General features: G+C 47.7%; 1 protein-coding gene and 1 pseudogene across 2 annotated transcripts; one reads left to right on the forward strand and one right to left on the reverse strand.

The window, feature by feature from the left end:
• The first annotated feature begins 261 nt into the window (after window positions 1–261).
• Window positions 262–17,005, forward strand: DUSP15 (dual specificity phosphatase 15). 2 transcript variants are annotated; one of them, XM_043984838.1, is made up of 7 exons: window positions 269–699; window positions 2,140–2,173; window positions 5,391–5,473; window positions 7,732–7,781; window positions 11,438–11,512; window positions 12,935–13,106; window positions 14,243–17,005. In XM_043984838.1, the coding sequence occupies exons 1-7, from the start codon at window positions 679–681 to the stop codon at window positions 14,486–14,488; spliced, it is 681 nt and encodes a 226-aa protein (XP_043840773.1). In that variant the 5' UTR covers window positions 269–678; the 3' UTR covers window positions 14,489–17,005. The 2 variants fall into 2 exon arrangements, with proteins under 2 accessions (XP_043840774.1, XP_043840773.1); XM_043984839.1 differs by lacking the exon at window positions 7,732–7,781 and having other exon boundaries at window positions 262–699.
• Window positions 6,103–6,570, reverse strand: LOC122741393 (annotated as a pseudogene).
• Window positions 17,006–18,895: the final 1,890 nt, after the last annotated feature.

An 18,895-nucleotide genomic window follows, 5' to 3' on the forward strand; every position in this document is an offset into this window, starting at 1 on the left:
CTATGACAAATATCTTCTCATTCTTACTTTCCTCCCCCTCACTTAACATCCCCTTTCCCTCACCCCAGGTAGAGAGAGGCTCTGTATCTTCAACCAAGCTCAGCAATGACAGAGATCCCATGCCAGAATCTGTCCCTGATTTTTCCCTCCCCTCAGCCCCCCCCTATTTCCACCTCCAACATGTCCAGCCTCCCACAGACCCATGCATGGTGCCTGCTTGTGACAGCCCTGCCAGGATTTGCCCTCCCCCTAAAGGTGCTCACATCCCTGGGTATGGCCAGTGGGGCTCAGGCAGGAGCCAGCCTCCTACTAAAAGGTTGAAACAATCTCTCCTTGTCCATAGTGGGGGTACAAAAGACAGCCCTTGGGGGTAAGGGACACTGAGGCTTTTGTTCATTTAGCTTAGCCTGGCCTCCAGTCAGCAGCCCGGCAGTCTGCACATGATTAGGGAATAGGTGGAGCCTTCTGGCTCTGCCATTGTCTCCCAGCCCTAGGCTGCCGGGGCCAGCTCCGGGAGAAGTAGCACCTTTGAACGCTGGCTGGATCATCAGAGCTGGACCAGGAGGGAGAGTCCCGCGCCTGCGCCTGGATCTGACCTCCCAGGCAGCCAGGGGCCCTGTCGGGCTGGAGCCTGATTGGGAGCTGGAGGCAGGGGCAGCCGGCTGGCCCACAAGGACCATGGGGAATGGCATGAACAAGGTAAGGAGTCAATGGGGATGGAGGGTGGGCTGGGCCTCAGTGCAGACCCCCAACCAGCCAATCCCACTATTGCCCATCCCCCCAACAAGGGATTTCTTTTGAGACCAAATTGAGTCAAATCTGTTCAACCTAGTGCGGAAGGGGCTGGCTCTGTCTATATCCCCTGTCTCTCTCCTTCCTTCCCATTTCAGTGCTGTCCTTCATCTCTGCCATTCCATCTCATCCTCCTCTTTGGGGCTGTCTCCCTGTCTCTGTCCCTCTCTCCCTCCCTTCCTCCATCTCTGGGTCCCTCTATCCATTTCTCTCTTTGTCATATCAGTCCCTTTTCTTCCTTGCCTCCCTCCCTCTCTCCATCTCTGAGTCTCTGCATTTCTGTCTTTCTCTTCTATTCTCCCTCCCTCAAGGCCTTTTCAATATTTATCTCTCTATATTCTTTTTATTCCTCTCCATCCCTTTCTGTCCTGTCTCCATCTCTTTCCATCTCTTTTTCCTTGCATCCTCTGTATTTCTGTCTTTGTCTCCCTGGCTCAAATTTCGCTTGCAAATCTCTCTCTCTCTCTCTCTCTCTCTCTCTCTCTCTCTCTCTCTCTCTCTCTCTCTCTTCATTCTGTCTCCTCTTTCCACTTTGGACTCTGTCTTTCTATTTTTCTCAATGACTTTACCTCTGTATTTCTGTCTCTGTTCCCTTTCTGAGGGTCTGATCCTGGCCCTGGCCCTACGTGACTTTCAGAGATCTTTTGAACTCAAGGCCAGGATTTTAGTGTTTCTTTGAGGGCAGCATGTCTCTCATCAGAGTCCTGAACTCCCCATCCCCAAACTTCCCCTGGAGCCACAGTGTCCCGTGACCCAGGGAAGATCATCAAGATGCTTACCCAGGCTAACAGGGTACTGGATGCAGCTCTGACCATCTGGATTCTTGTATTCTCCTTCCTGGTCTGGGCTGGCCCCTGGGTGCAGAATGGGTCATTCACAAAGAAGGGATGGGTTAGATGTGGGAGAGGAGTCGGGGTGGGGATGGGGTGGGGGGAAGATGGAGAGAAACTGTGTCTCTTCAGCCAAGCTCACTTGCCTGGGGGGTTCTAATGTCAGTATTGGTGTAATGAATGGAAAGAATATTTGGTGGCAGAGGCCCCGGGCTTGCATCCCAGTTCTGCCCCTTATGACCCCATGAGACCTTAGTTGATGAATCACTTCCACTGTTTAGGTCTCAGTTTCGTTCCCTAAAAAGTTGAGGGGATTTGAATTGCATGATCTCTAGCTCTAAACCCTGTGATACTGTAATGACCCAGCATTTGAGAACCTCAGGGCAGCAAGATCCAGAAGACCTCCCCTTCGTTCCAACTGCTGTGGACAGCCCAGTAGTCCGGTGAGGGGAGAACATGCCCTCTACAACCCCACTGTGACCCAAATCTGACCTTCCTCCTTTCCGTGCTCCTACAGGTTCTTCCTGGACTCTATCTAGGCAACTTCATTGGTAAGCAGTGCCGGCCCCAGCCCCCTAGGGTCCAAACACTGCCCAGCCCTACCCCAGTCCTGCCATCCACTATACAAGCCTATAGACCCAGCATCTGGATAGGGAAAGCATCCCATAGCTCTCCAGGGCCAGTGAGGAGAGCCTGAAACTAGGAGGCCTGGATTTGTTCCCCAAGTCTTTGGCTACCAGCTCTATGCCTCAGTTTCCTTCAGTGGAGCCTCAGGGAAAGGCTATAGCTCTGAAATTCACCTAGAGACTTTAGTAGTGGCCTTTACTCAGAAAGAAATGAGGGTGAGATAAGGAGAATAAATGAAGGATGATTAAGATTGGACAGTTCTTCCCCTTGACTAAGGATCCATTTTCTCATACAAAAAAATAATCAAAATCAAAAGACCTAGATTCTAATCCTGATCAAGCCACTGACTGTGTGACCTTGGGTAAGACATTTCCCCTTACTAGACCTGCTTCCCTATCTCTTAAATGAGTGATGTATGATGGGAAAAGCACTGCATCTGGACTCAGAGAACCTCGGTTTGAATCCCGGTTCTACCATTTAGTTCTTGTACAACCTTGGACAAGTTGTAGCCTTTCTGGGCCTCAGTTTCCTCCTTTGTAAAATGGAGGGGGGAGGGATAAACTAGATGATGTCTGTCCAAAGTCTCTTCTAGCGATGACATTCTGTGTCTAACGTTCTAAACATAGACTGCTCAAGGGAGGGGAGGAAGAAAGAAGACGCTAGGGGGAAGGAATAAAAAGTGGTCCTTGAGAGCATGGGTATTAGCAGACAGACCTCCCCACCAGCCAGCCTCCAGGAAGGCATCCTGCATGCCCATTACTCCAGGGGCTGGAGAGACAACTTTTTTAGTTTGTCTTCTTCCTGGGGCTAGAGGTGGTCAGGAAGGTACCCGCAGGAGCCCCCAGGACTCTGCCCAGAGGCATCGTGGTTTCAGGAATGGAAGCAACCTGGGTTCTGCGTCTGCCTCTGCCTCTGCCTCTTCTCTTAATTGGCTACCTGACCTTGGGCTAGTCTCTGTCTTTCCTTGGGAGAAGAAAATGAGGTAACAGATGGGATCCAGTTTTGAAAACCTAAAGTGCTCAAGAGCAAAGGGAGGAAAGAGATCATGTTACTGCAACTGGCTTGGCCTGGCTGATGCTGCTTCTAACCTGCCCTAGTCTGGCCCTGGCCCAGGACGTGTCCAGAGCCTGACCCAAGGGTGGACAAAGGAGGCGGCCACTGGGAATGCAATACCCAGGGGAGCACCACGGGGCACCTTTTATTTTAACTAACTGCATAACCTCTTGCAGTCACTTCAGGGGGGACAATAATACTTGCAAGACCTCCCTTTATCACAAGGTTTTTGGAGGGTCATACAGCATAAATCTTCAAACACTATAGAGAGAGAGAAGTTGTTACTATTACCAATGGGGAGGAGCCGGTCTATTCTGCAGGGCACGCAGAGCCCAAGATTGGGCAATGCCCAATTGCCTGTGCTACTGGGAGAAGGGCAAGGTGGTATAGGAGAAACAACAGAGTACCTGGGGTCAGAAAATCAAGGGTTACATTCGGGCTGTGCCACAGTAACTGTGCGACCTTGGGCAAATCACCTCAGAGCTGTCCCTAGCCCCTTTGCCAAGCTGCTATACCCAGCACACACCTGGCTCCTATGGGAGACAATGGGCTGTTCTAGTTTTGAACTATGAAACTTCCCACCCTCCTCCTCTTACCACCTTTCACACACACACACACACACACACATTCACATACCCACACATACTCACACATCCCAGGAAGTAGAATTAATTTTCAGTGCTTATGGATGGAGAAGAGGGAGGGGTCCCTTATGTGGGTGAGGCAAAGCAAGCAAACTTTTAAAAAAATGTTTTGTTGATGCCTTTTGTCTTTCTATCACAATTATTCTTGGAAGCTGCTCTCCCTGATCCATCTATCCCCTCCCCCATTGAACTCTTCATTGTTATGAAGAAAATTAAGCGAAAACACCCAATATACTGATTGCATCTGACCATGCCTACAAAATACTAGGAGAGATTTTCTGAGCTTTTGGCCATAAATTGTATGTCCTTTGCCACCACCCCTAGGTCAGGCTTATTCCCCTTCCTCCACCATGAACTGCTTTCTCCAGGGGGATAGGATTTAGGGAATCCATCCTTTCCATTCCTTACTCTAGGGCACCCTACCATGGCCCAGAGCTCCAACATCTCCCATCCTGTGAATTTTCAACCTTTTTTCCAACACCTTCCCTTTATCCTAACCCTTCCTACCCTTCGATCCCAAAGGCCTAGTACCCACCCCCTTCCCTTTTGCCTTCCCTCTGAAGTCCCTGTCCCTTCTCTGGAATGGCAGCCTCCCACCATAGAATCATGAGGAAAGTCATCCTAGAGAACACAGAATGTTGGAGCTATATCTGGAGCAGCAGATCTATATAAATTGTCAAATTTGGAAGGGACCAAAGAACATAGACTGGAAGAGCTAGAAAGGACTCTTAGATTCAAGACTATTCAAGACCTCTCTAGAATCAGGGGTTACCTGTGCATAGATTTGCAGGGATCCATGAGCTTGGATGGGAGAAAAATGTACATCTTTATTTTTTTTTTTACTAACCTTTGGTTTCCATTAAAATCCTCTACATTTAAAAGCATGATTCTGAGAAGGGGTCCATAGGTTTCACCAGACTGCCAAATGGGCCTATAAATTAAGAACCCCTGGTCTGGACCAACTTCCTCATTTTACAGAAGGGGAAGTTAGTTGGCCAAAACTACACAGGTAGACCTGGGCCTGGCAGAACAAGGCCTGGTATCTGTTCCTCCTGACTCCAAATTCAGTGCTTTTTCTACTGCCCCACATTGTTTCCTCCTTCCTTTTACGAGGTAAAGAACTAACATTCTAGGTTAAAATGCAAATGTGTTTCAGGGGAAAGTGAGCCTTAAAGCCACAGTCAGCTTCTAACACCTTAGCAAGAATTAATTTATCTAAGGCCTAGTAGACACAGCTCTGGACTGATACTTATTAGAAACCTGCCTTCAAAGTTTTGGCCCTTACCACTGCATGCTGCCCCAAGGTATGACCCGTGGTGGAGAGAGGAAGATAGGGGAGGGAGGGGGGCAGGGGAATGGGGGGGGGCTCTCGGTCTGCTCCTCCAGGCTCTAAGAGCTATAAATAAACCCACCAGATCAGCACTGGCTTTTTCCTCCTTCTCAGATGCCAAAGACCCAGACCAGCTGAGCAAGAATAAAATCACACACATCATCTCCATCCATGAGTCTCCCCAGCCCTTGCTGCAGGTATTGGTATCCCTCCCCTTAGAGTTCCACAACCCCAGAAATGCTTCCTCTGGCCACTGCCCTGCCCGAGAATGTGGACAAAGTGGCCCCAAGCCCAGGCCCGTGCTCAGTACAAGGGTGAAAGGAACCCGTTGTTGCCCTGGTGGGAAGGACTTCTTGGAGCTTCTGTGGGGGTGGGGGTGGGGCAGGCTAGATCCTTGGATGGGAAGTTGGTGGGGAAGCTTGGAATGGGAGTCAGAAGATGGGTTCTAGCCCCAGACTTGACTTATTTGGGATGGGATAGGAGAAGGAGGGGAAGTCCATGACCTGTGATTTCACCAGTAAGGTGAATTTTCAGTGTGGGAATTCCTTCCACTTGATGCAGAATCTGCGAGGAAAGGTTAAGGAATTTGCTCTGGTCCCATGGCTGGTATCCATCAGAAATAAGAATTGCATCCTAACTTCAAGCCCAGCCACACCTTGTCCCATTGCCTCTCACTTTTTTTTTTTTTTTTTACTGAAAATTTTCTTTATCGTATAGTAGTATGTGGAACAATTCAGGTATGGTGAGTTGCTGATGAATGGTCACGTGGCTATTAAGTGTCAAGTGTCTGGGGAAACATTTGAACTGAGGTCCTCCTGGACACCATTTAGATGATTCCAATTTTGTTGGCAACATCCAAAGCATCATTGTCTGGAGCCAGTCAGACATGGGCCTTCTCTCCACCAGGCTGGATCAGTGTGTTGACCTTGGCTACATCGATGTCATAAAGCTTCTTTACAGCTCGCTTAATCTGATGCTTTTTGGCCTTGACATCCACAGTGAAGACAAGGGTGTTGTTGTCCTCTGTCTTCTTCATAGCAGACTCAGTGGTCAAGGGAAACTTAATGATGGCATAGTGGTCAAGCTTGTTTCTTCTCGGGACACTTTTCCGAGGGTACTTGGGTTGCCTTCAAAGTCTTAGAGTCTTGGGTCGCCAGAAGGTGGGGGATGTTCGGATCTTCTTCTTTTTGTGGCTGTGCACACTCTTCAATACTGCCTTCTTGGCCTTCAAGGCCTTGGCCTTGGCTTCCATCTTGAGGGGAACAACTGCTTCCTTCTTCGCCTTTGGCGCCATCTTAAGGAAAAGGATTGCCTCTCAACTTGATGAGGTTAATAAAAGTCAGTGCCTTTGTCTAAACCTTAAGTGTTTTTTCTATAAAAGGAGAGGATTGGGGCAGCTAGGTGGTGCAGTAGATAGAGCACCGGCCCTGAATTCAGAAGGACCTAAGTTCAAATCCAGCCTCAGACACTTGACACTTACTAGCTGTGTGACCCTGGGCAAGTCACTTAACCCCAATTGCCTCACACACAGACAAAAATGAGAGGATTAGGACTGAATGGCCTCTAAGGTCCCTGAGAAATGTAACTTTCTATGTTTTAAGGCCCCCTTACAGCTCTGATCCTCTCTGTCCCGTGTTCTAAGCTCCCTTTATAGTGCTAATATCCTTGGTTCTAAGGTCCCTTCTAGCTGGCATTCATCATTCTATATTCTATATGTTTTAAGGTCCATTCCAGGTCTGACATTCCGGGCTTCAGTTCCCTTGTCTATAAAAGGAAGGAAAGAGACTAGCTGGTCTCTCAGGTTCTTAGGACTCTAAAAATCCATCCCTCCACTGAGGTGGTCTGCTCCCAACCTGATCCCCACCCCCAAAGCTAGGACTGGAGGTGGCCAAAGTAGACAGCTACCTGGGTCACCACTATTTTTTTTTAGGCAAAAGAACACGTTTTAATATGACTTCTTATAAATGTGCATATTTTTAATGCCAGAAAGTACTATTCTCAGGGCACAGGGAGATTTATTTTGAGATAAATTAAGTCATCTTTGTTACAGTAAATGCCAAAGACTTCGAGGCCCATAAGAAGCCATACCTCTCCTAGCTTTGCTGGTTATTCATTCCCATGTTTTTCCTTTTGTTCTCACAGTTGTATCCTACAAATAACTCAAAACTGGCAGTCAAGAGACCTTGGGCCTAAACCCTTGCTCTGTAACTAATTCACTGTGTGACTTCCCCCTCTCTGGGGCTCAGTTCCATTGACTCACAGAATATCAAAGCTGAGAAGGAACTTAGAAGCCGCCTGGTCCAACCCCTTTCTTGTAGGGTGTGCAAAACTAAGGCCCAGAGAGGGGAAATGACTTTGACCCAGAAATGAATCTAGGACTGGGCAATGGGGCTGGGAAAAGGGAAGCTGACTCTGTGGTCTTTTCTAGCTTCCTGAGCTTCTATTCATCTTTTAGGACATCACCTATCTCCGGATCCCAGTGCCTGACACCCCTGAAGTCCCTATGTAAGTATTATACTAAGACCATTGCCAGGGCAAGGGGCTCAGAGGGCAGGGATAATGAGGAGTCTACAGACCTCCATTAGGATCAGACACAGATAACCAGTGTGAATGGTCATGGGGCACTAAAGGGTAACCCCAAACATTTTAGAAGACATGGGAGTTATGAATAGTTTATTCAATAAATTATATTTTATCATCAGATTTTTAGAGCTGGAAGAGGTCATTTAAACTAAAATTTAAACTAAACTTCATTTTATTTATTTTTAAAAGTTTTATTGATTTTTTTTGCTTCTATATTTATTTCCTAAAATAATCTCCACACCATACCCTACCAAATGAACCTTCCTTTGTAACATAAAGATGTTGTTGTTGTTGTTGAGTTGTTTTTCAGTCCTGTCTGAACCCCATTGGGGGTTTTCTTGGCAAAGATACTGGAGCGGTTTGCCATTCCCTTCTCCAGCTCATTTTACAGATGAGGAAACTGAGGCAAATAGAGTTAAGTGATTTGCCCAGGGTCATATAGCTAGTAAGTGTCTGAGGCCAGATTTGAACTCAGGAAGGTGTGACCAAGTGACCTATAAAATGTGACCAAGGCCACTCGTACCTCTGGTATTAGACTCCAGTGTCCTTTTTTTTCTTGCAGAATCCTGATGCTGCTCCCCTTTAAGATAGCATCTCTACTGGGCTGGTACCCAGGGTCTGTCCTTCTCAGAAACTCCACTCTTGATTGCCAAGGCTAGGTCTCACTTTAGTCCATGGTCGGCTCTCTTTGCTGCCAGAGTTCCCACCACCCAAATATTCTTTCTACCTCAAATTTTTCTACCTGATTCTTTCTCTGACTGTGTCTGTCTGGACAGTATGTGGTTCTGCTCCCCACCAGGAATGCTGACTCCTCTTTGGAGAGTAGCTTAGTAGCCATGACCCATATGGGGTAGAGGGAGGAGATTTCTCCTTCCCCCTCCACCTGCTTCTTGTTTTTCCTGCACATCTCTCTGAATTCGGCAAGTCACTCCATTTCCAGTCAAAGGGTTGAGGGGAAATTGGGTGTAGAAAAGAGAACTCTCTTCATCCCCACTAAGAAGTTCTCCCTCAGGGGCTAGATTCTTCCGCAGCTGCTGGACTGGGATGACTGCAAAGTTAGCAAAGCTAACTTTTTAAGAGCTGACTGGGACGTAGCCAGTATTTTCCCAGCCAGTGGCAGGGCTCTCCTTCCAATTAAATCAGAGAGTTTCCTTCCCTCCCCATATTTCTTAGAAGGATGACAAGGCATAGACATGTCTTTATACTTAGTTTAACATACCCCCGGCTTTTCTTTCTAATACATTTTAGACTGGACAGTGGGACACATTTGTATACCATAGGGTTTTTTTTAGCCAGTTTTCAATCAATGGACACCCACTTTGTTTCCAGTTTTTTACTATCACAAAAAAGTCACCCAAACCCCTTCACTTTATAGAATTGTTTTCCTATCATCATAGTAGGAAAGACTAGGAGCCAAGATTCCTGGGTTCTAACCCCAATTATACCACTAACTTGCTGTGCAACATCCTTTCTCTGTCTTTCTTCCTGTGTAAAATGGGAAAGTTGTAATAAATCAGGCATTCTTAGCCTTTTTGGTACCATGGGACCCTTTTTCAGGCAGGTAAACCTGATTCAGAATAGTATTTTTTTGCTCTTAGCAAAGGCATTTTTAAGATGGTACATATCAAGAACAATTGGTGTAAAACATTGCTAACATAAAACTGGGGAGAACTCCCCCACAAACACACACAACATCAGTGGGGAAAATGGGCTAAGACCTAAGATACAATGATAGCGAGGTACTGGTTGTGTGACCTAGCACCGGCAAAGGCACCTCCCAAGTCAGCAGCCTTTTTTCTCTTACGTAAGCCTTTCAACGTTGTTGCTCCTTGGGTGGAGTCTCTGCTAGACTGGTTGCTCAATTGGATTCTCAGAGTATCCTTTTCTTGAATCTAAATATCTCTTTTCTGCTCCCAGGAAGTTTCCTTTGAGCTCCCTCGGGTGACTCTCTTTCTCTATCTGAATCTATATGGAATGTGGGTCTCTACTTTTGGCTGGATGTCAGAAGAGTATTTTTAAATGCATAAAATAAAATATGTAGGATTACAAAGGAAACCAATTCTGTTGTAATAGAGTTGTCAAAATATATGTATTTTTTAAAAAGTTCACAGACCTCTGGGTGAAGAAGCCCTGGTCTAGGTGATCCCTACAATACCTTCTAGTTTTAACATGTTACATCCTCACAACCATAATTCATATGTCTGTCATGATTTAATGTTTGCAGAGCACTTTCCCCAGCAAAATAAAATGACTTGCTGTTATAATTATTAAGTGTTGGAGCCAAGGCTTGAATTTGAAAAACCTAATTTAAAGTCCAACTCTCTTTCAGTTCATGAAGGTTCCTTCCAAATCCAGAGTTCTGTTTTCTGTGTTCTAAGGTCCCTATCAGCTCTGATATTTCGTGTTCATAGGATCATAGATTTACAGATAGAGGAGACCTTAAAGATCCCTAGTCTCATTTTGTAGTTGAGGAAACTGAATTTAAGTGACTTGCGCAAGGTCACACAGGTAATGTGTCAGAGGTAAGATTCAAACCCAAGGGGGCAGCTAAGTGGTGCACTAGATAAATCACTGGCCCTGGATTCAGGAGGACCTGAGTTCAAATCTGGCCTCAGACACTTGACACTTACTAGCTGTGTGACCCTGGACAAGTCACTTGACCCTCATTGCCCCACAAAAAACAAAACAAAACAAAACAAACAAAAGCAAACAAACAAAAAAAAAGATTCAAACCCAGGTTCCATGGTTCTAGCTACAGTACTCTTTCATTTAAAAAATTATTGATCTATTTTGTTTCTATATTACCTTTATTTCCAAATATATCCCTTCTCCGGGGCAGCTAGGTGGTACAGTGGATAGAGCACTGGCCTTGGAGTCAGGGGGACCTGAGTTCAAATAAAGCCTCACTTACTAGCTGTGTGACTATGGGCAAGTCACTTAACTCATTGCCTCTAAAACAAGAACAAGAACAAACATATCCCTTCAGTTTCTCTTGCAAAGAGAGTCATCCTCCATTGACAAAAAAAATTTTTTTTAAAGAGAAGAAAAAAAGCAACATGTCAGACTAATTCATTAACACATCAGCTAAGTGTAACAGGGTAAGCAATGTGCCATATCCTCTGCAAAGAGAGGAAGGAAGCAACTGCATTTTCTCATCTCTTTGTAGGGAACTAAGCTCGGTCACTATCATTACCCAGAATTCAGTCTTGTGGTTCTTCTTTCCTTTACTTGGTGGTTGTCATTGTGTATATCTTCCTGGTATGACTGTTGCTCTTTCCACTTCCCCATAGCCCATCTCCTCCAAGGCTTCTCCCTGCTCTGACATTTTAACTCCTAAGGTCCCTTACAGCTCCAGCAATCTTTGATTGGCCTTACCTGAGGATCTCAAGGCACTTTATCCAGCAATGCCTTAGAGGAAGAAAAAGGGTGTGTGGCAAACGCAAGCACAAATGGAGAAGTGGCTGGACCAGAGCCTCCCAGCCTGTCCCAGGTCAAGACATAGTGGAACAGAGAAGCCCGGAGAGCCCTACCTCCCTCTTTATCAGTCAACCATTCACCTGTGTCTCTTTCTCTCCTAGTAAGAAGCACTTCAAAGAATGCATCAACTTCATCCACTATTGTCGCCTCAGTGGAGGGACCTGCCTCGTGCACTGGTGAGCCACCCACTGACCCAGAATGCTGGCCACTGTGCCCGGGACCCGCCTCTTTGTACTGCAGGATAAGGACCCCAGGAAAAGGAGGGAGGGAGGAAAAGGCTCCCCTCCCCTTCCCTTGCCCCATCCTTCCACCCCCTTGTTCAGAAAACATTTCCTGAAGGATCCATTGATGTGTCTGGAACTCCATCCTTCCTGACACTCCTTTGGGAGATAGTGGGATAGAGTGCAAACAGCACTGGGATGGCAATGAGGGGAATCTGAGGTTCTATTCCTAGTTCTGCTAGTGATTCATTATGTGACCTTGGGAAGTCATTTTTCCTTTCTGTTGCCTGGCTCACTTATCTGTGAAATGAAAGGGTTGGACCAGATATCTTCTGCCTGTAAAAGTCCTTTGTTAAATTCCCAATTTTCTTTGCTGGGTCTAACATCATTAATACCTAAGGAGGAATTCACTTAGCCCTTAGACTTCCAACCTGACAGTTGCCCTCCCCAGCACCCAGGAACCCCCTGCCTGGAAGTTTTGTTGGAGGGAAGATGTTTAGAAGGGAGGGCCGGCCTGGTTGAGGAAGCATGGTTATCCAGGGAGCTGAGAGTCATACAAGGTGCCCCTATCAAGGAGAGAAATATTGCACGTGTAGCATAGAAACACAGAAGAGAAACGTTACCAACTTCACCACTGTACTGGACTCTAGTCCTTCCCTCCCTCTTCTTCTTCCCAAACCCAACTGTGGGCCCTAGACAGCACCCAAGACAAGCAGCAAGGGTGACAGGGCCCAGAGATCTGCCCTAATGGGGCAGGCACCCAATCATGCAATCATAAAACATCAGAACTGGAAGTGATCTTACTTAGCACAGAGGACATAGAGAGTCAGAGCCGGAAGGGATCTTCGTAGATCTAGGCAACTCTCCCACTTTATAGATGGGGAAACAGGCTCAGAGGAAGGAGGAAGCTGTTAGCAGAACTCAGATTTCATGACTCCCTTTCTCGTGCCCTTTCCCCTAAGCCATAGTTCTGGATGAGGGGTCCAGGGACCAGAAGGCAAGAGCAACTCAGCTTCTTCAGCTCCTGGGAACAAGGAGCAGCCCCCAGGCTGAAAGTCCAGCCAGAAAGACTTCCTGGCCCATGGAAAGGATAGGCTAGACAGGAGAGGCCGAGAACTGAACAGAATGAATTCCCTGGTGACTACAAGTTCTATTTTTTGTGAGCTTCCCCCTTGAGGACACCATGGATCATTCCAGAGACCCCTGTCCCTGCTATGGGATGCCACCAGGATCATTGACCTCCCCCCAGCCTTTTCTTGGACTGGGCCCTTGTCATTGGCCATTAGGGGATCAGGCAAGGAGAGGAGCCACAGCGGGGGTGGACCTCATTGCCCAGGCAGCAATGCCAGTAACAAAAAGGTGGTTGGGCATCCTCAGCTTTGCGGGCATCTCCCGAAGTGCCACCATCGTGACAGCCTACGTGATGACAGTGACGGGACTGGGCTGGCGTGAGGTTCTGGAGGCAATCAAAGCCGTCCGCCCCATCGCCAATCCCAACCCAGGCTTCAAGCAGCAGCTAGAAGAATATGGCTGGGGCAACGCCCGGAAGGTAATGGGAGAGGCTGTGGCTCTGACTACAGGGGAAGGAGGAGAGGAAGCCTCACTGAGGCTGCCCTCCTGGGAGCAGACTTGGACAGGGAAGGGGAGGAAGCACCAGGCACCAATCTGAGGCCCCCAGGGAATGGGGAAGGTGGAGGTGGGGGGAGGAAAATAAGCATATATAATATCTCCTGTGAGCCAGGGGCTGTGCTAAGTGCTTTTACAAATATTATCTCATTTGATCATAATGCTGGCAAATGAAATCTAGTCATCAGCCTTACCCTTCATGGCCCCCTGCCCACAGTGCCATCCTGCAGCACAGGCAGGGGCTGTCCTCATGGAAGTGGGGCCACTAGTCTAGAGCCTTCCTCTGCTTAGGCAGATGCAGTATGATGTGGCCTGGCATAGCGAGGCTGAGGTGAGAGACAGGTCCCCTCCTACCCGGGAGCCTGCTGTGAGAACTCCTGCCTGGCTTGCCACAGGCCAGAGGTCTGCTAAGGGATGCCCCTGGGTGGGGCCATCAGGCACTCCCTCCCTGCCCATATTGAGATTGGCATTCCAAGGGAGGAGAGGAGGGCAGCACTAGGCGTGAAACCAGGGCCCGCAGAGCCCATGAGGAATGGGTAGGCCATAACTTCTCCTCTGACGTTAACTGTCAGACATTTCCCATAGTACCTTGCATGAATGTGGGCTATGCCACTGTCAGAGGGGAGGATTCCTATGAGGATGTTGTGGGGTCAGGGAGAGTCCCTGTTAGGTGTGAGGGACACCCTGCCCTTCGAGTCCTTTCTATGAGGGGAGGGAGTGTCGAGGGCTTGAGCCACAAGTCCATGGGCTCTGGAGCTTGAAGAGAATTTAGAGGTGCGCCTATTTTATGTCGTGTCCCTCCCCCCAGCAACTTCCCCCTCCTTCACCCCAAGCTCCAATCCAAAGGCTAAGCCTCCGGGCGAGACTACCCTGGCCTGTGTGGATGAGACTAGAGATAACTTCTGAGTTGGGGGAGGAAGGAGTGGGCTGCCTGGGTTTTGTTCCTCTGTCCTTGATTCCTCAAATTCTTAACCCCCATCTCCCATTTCCACTCTTCTCTAACCCTCCCTTTTCCCCCCACCCCCCACCACCTTCCACCCTATGGTCCGGGCCCCATAGCTGCGCAGGCAACTAGAGGAGAGGTATGGAGAGAGTCCGTTCAACGATGAAGAGGAGATTCGGGCCTTGCTACCCCTGTGCAAGCGCTGCCGGGAGGCATCCCCATCGGGCAGCGCTGAGGGCACCCTGCAGAGACTGGTCCCCCGAGCCCCTCGAGAGGTCCGCAGGCCTCTCCCCCTTCTCACCCGAGTCAAGCAGACTTTCTCCTGCATCCCCAGGTGTCTGTCCCGGAAAGGGGGGAAGTGATGGCTGTAAGTTCCATCCAGGCCCTTATTTGCAAAGCTGAGTTGGGTGGGAGTCAGGCTCAGGACCCAGGAGCATCAAGACAGAGAACTGGAAGGATGGACAAGATTGGGCTGCGGCAGAGACGCACAGCTGGGATCAGCCTTGTGGTTTGGAGCGGTGCAGATACCTCTGCCTGCCCTGAAGAAGAACAGATCATTCCTGGGCGCTGGGAACTGGCTACGCCTATTCCTGTCGATGGTTTCTCCTTCCCACCCATTTGTGTCTCTCCCCTGTCTCTTGTCTCCTCCCTCCTGTCTCCATGTCTCTGTTGGCTGCCTATGGCCCCTAATTACCATAGGGTCCAAAGGAAGGTCCTAGTCTCCCTCACCCCATAAAAGATGGTCCCAGATCTGAGCTTCTGGGTCATGCCACCCGATTCCCTGGGTCCCACACGTCTGGGTCTGGTGTCTGTGAGTCTGTCTCCTGTCTGCGTCTGTCTCTATGTCTGGTCTGATGAGGCCCTGCTGCAGTAACTGGTGCCTTAGCTCTTGGGGAGATCCAGTCTGCCCAGACTGACTGAGCCCCTGCCTTACTAAGGAAAGGCGCTCCTAAGATTTGGAGCTGTATAAGACCTTGAAGATAGACCGTCCAGGCCCCCCTCTTCATCTCACAAACAGGGAACCCGAAGGCCAGAGAAGTAAAGAGAGTTGTCCTAGGTAGTGAGTGGCAGGGACAAATTCTAATGCAGCTCCCCTGTCCCCGACTCCAGATTCAGAGCTCAGAGACAGCATCCCTGGGGGAGAGTGGAACAGGGTGGGTTTGGTATGGGGGCCCAGGGGAGCCAAGGGGGATGGGCAGAGCAAGAGAGGCTGAAAATCAGGGTGCATGGAGATAAGATTAAAAACAGACTGAGAATGTATTGGAAGCCAACGAGGAGCTTTCTCAGTGATACTACGGGTATTGTTATCCCCATTTCACAGATGAGAAAGTCTGAGAAAGGTTAAGTGACTTACAAATAACTAGTGAATGTCAGATATGAGACCTGAACACTCGCCTCACCTGACTCTGAGTCTGACATTACAGAAGAGGAGACTGAGGCCCAGGAAAAGAAAGGGACTTGCCCAAAGTTAGAACCAGAGCCAAAGTTGAACTCTTTTTCTGATTGCAAATTTAGAGCCCTGGGAAACCTCTGAGAACACCAGTTGGGTCTCCAACCTCTTTCTAATCTACCAGCTCAGGTGGAGGCTGGAATCCTAGAGGAAAGGAAGGCAATGCATAAACAAAGTAATCTTTTGGCGACTTAAGAGGGTTAAGTAAGAAAGAGGATTTCCTACAGCCAAAACTGAATTAGCAACTAAAGGGGCTCTGGAGTGGCCCAGGATTCCCAGACACCCCCCAATCCACTGGAACTAGTCCAATCCTTGACAATGAACCTCCAATACCTTCACAGCCCTCATTCCCCTGAGCCATCACCCTCATTGAACCTCATCCTCAGTCACAGAGTCCCCTTTCTCCCACTCAAAAAGCTCGTTGTTTCACCAAACACCTTAATTATCTTATCTTTTTAAAATAAGGTTGGTTGATGCTTGTGACATCACAGTCCTTTTTGGATATCCTTCATTCCTTCCTACCTCCCCATCTCTGAATGTGCGCTCTCTTAAGAAAAAGAAAAACAGTTAAAGAAACCCAACCAATGGAATGACCTTTTCTGGCAGCGTACGCAACGTTCTTCCTTGATAGTCCCCATGTCTCTACCAGAAAAGAGGAAGATGCTTCCTTATTTAATCTTGGGTCCAGGGGCAGCTAGGTGGCGCAGTGGATAGAGCACCGGCCCTGGAGTCAGGAGGACCTGAGTTCAAATCTGGCCTCAGACACTTAACACTTACTAGCTGTGTGACCCTGGGCAAGTCACTTAACCCCAATTGCCTCACTTAAAAAAAAAAAAATCTTGGGTCCAAGATTGGTCGTTACAATGACATAGAATTGGACTTCATTTTGTTGGGAGTTTTGTTTGTTTGTTTACATGGTTATAGTCATTGTGTATATTATGTTTCTGTTCTTTCTGCATCAATTCATACAAGTCATCCCACGTTCTCTGAATTCCTCATATTGGTTATTTCTTACCATGCAATAATATCCATTACATTACACACATGTACCACAATTTGTTTATCCCTTACCAAATGGGCACATGTTTATTTCTAGTTTGGTTTGTTGTTTTGTTTTGTTTTTTATATACCACAAGAAAATGATGGTTCAAATTTTTTGGCATGCATGGGGCCTTTCTGTCTTTGACCTCTTTGGAGTATATGCCAAGTAATATAATGTCTGGGTCAAAGGGTATGAAGAATTTAGGGACTTTTCTCACATAATTGTAAATCATTTTCCATTATGGTTGGATCAATGCACAATTCTATCAATAGAGTATTAATGTGCCTAACCTCCCACAGTCCCTCCAACACTGACTCTGTCTTTTGTCATCTTTGGCAATTTCTTGAGTGTGAGATAAAACTTCAGAGTTGTTTTGATTTACATTTCTCTTATTGGTGAGTTGGAGCAATCTTTTATGCGGTTGTTATGAGTATGCAATTCTTTTGAGAGCTTTCTTCATATCCTTTGACTACCTGTTCATTGGAAAATTGCTCTTTGAGCACCTTCATTTAGCTACTGTTGCCCTCACTGAATTCCGCAGCCCCTCAAGAAGCCCACATTCCTCTCAAAGAGCTTCCATTACTCTAGGAACTTGGGCCCCATTCCCTTACTGAACCTCCATCTTCCTTTTCAATCCCTCTCTGAGACCCCATTCCCCCTTTCTAAGTACCTCATCCTTTCACTAAGCTCACATCCCCACTTACTGAGTCACTCATCCTCCATCACAGAATCACAACATCTCAGAGTTAGAAGGGATCTCAGAGGTTACCAGCCCTTACCTAAACAAGAATCCTCTCTACCCAATTGGTTGTCATTCAGCCTCTGACTGAGGACTTTCACTGGAGTAGAGAGAGGGAATCCGCTACTTCCTGACAGCCCATCCCACTTTTTGCATAGCTCCCATTAGGAAAGTGTTTTCTTATATCCACTGAACCTCCCACCCCCCTCACTAAGTTTCATGTCTTTTTTCTCATCCCCTAAGAGCCTCTCCCCAATGCATTCACTTCACTTATATCTGCTCACTTGGTGCCTGTTCAGTGAGTTCCCTATGCCCTCATTTGGTCTTCTGTGATCTTTAGTGAGCCTCCCTCTCCTCAATGAACCACCACCTCCTCACTGAGTCCCCATCCTCTCAGTCTCCATTCTCTCCCATCACTGAAGCCTGCATTACCCTGTGACCCTGCATTCCCCTGGATGATCTTCCATCTCCTTCACTGTTTCCTCATCCCCACACTTACCCAATGCTCTTCATCCCTGATAGCCTCCTTTCTATCCCTTGAAATCACCACCTAGATGTCACAAGGAAGACCTTTGTTACAAATCTTCAGCCCCCACGTAGCTTGGGACTGTGGTCACATCTACCTCAGCTTCTTCACATCCCTCCCCCTCCTTTATACTGTAGCTCTTGGGTTCTCCAATAGCCTTTGTGTTGGGCCACTTCCCAAGAGGAAGGACCTATTCTAGACCTGCTAGTATTCTCCGGTTCACTTACTACACCCACTACCTCGAATCCATCCTGGGCTCTTAGGATGAGGCAAATGGGGAGGCCATCCCCTCTCTGAGCCACTCTATCTGCCACCCCCAGCTGTTCTTAATATAGGGAAACCACTTCTCCATGAATCTTCATCTCTCAGCCACCGCTGATTCTGGTGACTCAGGAAAAAGAGTCATGGACCTTCACAAAGGCGCAGTCAGTATGAGCATCCCCACAACTCCAAGGCAAGAGTGACTAACCACAGTGATCACAAAATTCATGGGTGAGATAAGGAAGCAGACTTTCTAAATGCACTGAAGAATAATAAAGGAGGTAACCATTCCTTCCCTGGGCATTCACAATCATAATTTTGCAAAGAAGTGTTTTCCTATTTATAATAGGGGTATGAGAGTTCAAATGTTGTCCATGCCTACAAAGGAGATTGAGGAGCCCAAGATCACAAAATGACTCACCCAAGGTCACAAAGACAGTGGTAGCTGGAAATAGAATTCCGGTTTCTAGACTCCCACTGAGGCTCTTCCTCTCCCCCCACCCAAACCCAGCTGCCTCCACTTCCTGAGTTAGAAAGGATTGTCAATTTAAAGCTGAAGGAGATTTGAGAGACCAATTACTCCAACACCTCTTTTTACCCCGCAAACCAAGGAGTCACATGGGCAGCCCATAGCACAGGCAGGATACGAAACAAGGACAACTGACTCTGGAGCCAGTACCTTGTCACTGTGCCAAGCAGTAAGTGCTTCCTAGGCACCTGCAATAAGCCCAACATTCACTCAACAAACATT

The sequence above is a fragment of the Dromiciops gliroides genome, chromosome 2 (genome assembly GCF_019393635.1).
Source record: "Dromiciops gliroides isolate mDroGli1 chromosome 2, mDroGli1.pri, whole genome shotgun sequence".
NCBI classification, from domain to species: Eukaryota; Metazoa; Chordata; class Mammalia; order Microbiotheria; family Microbiotheriidae; genus Dromiciops; species Dromiciops gliroides.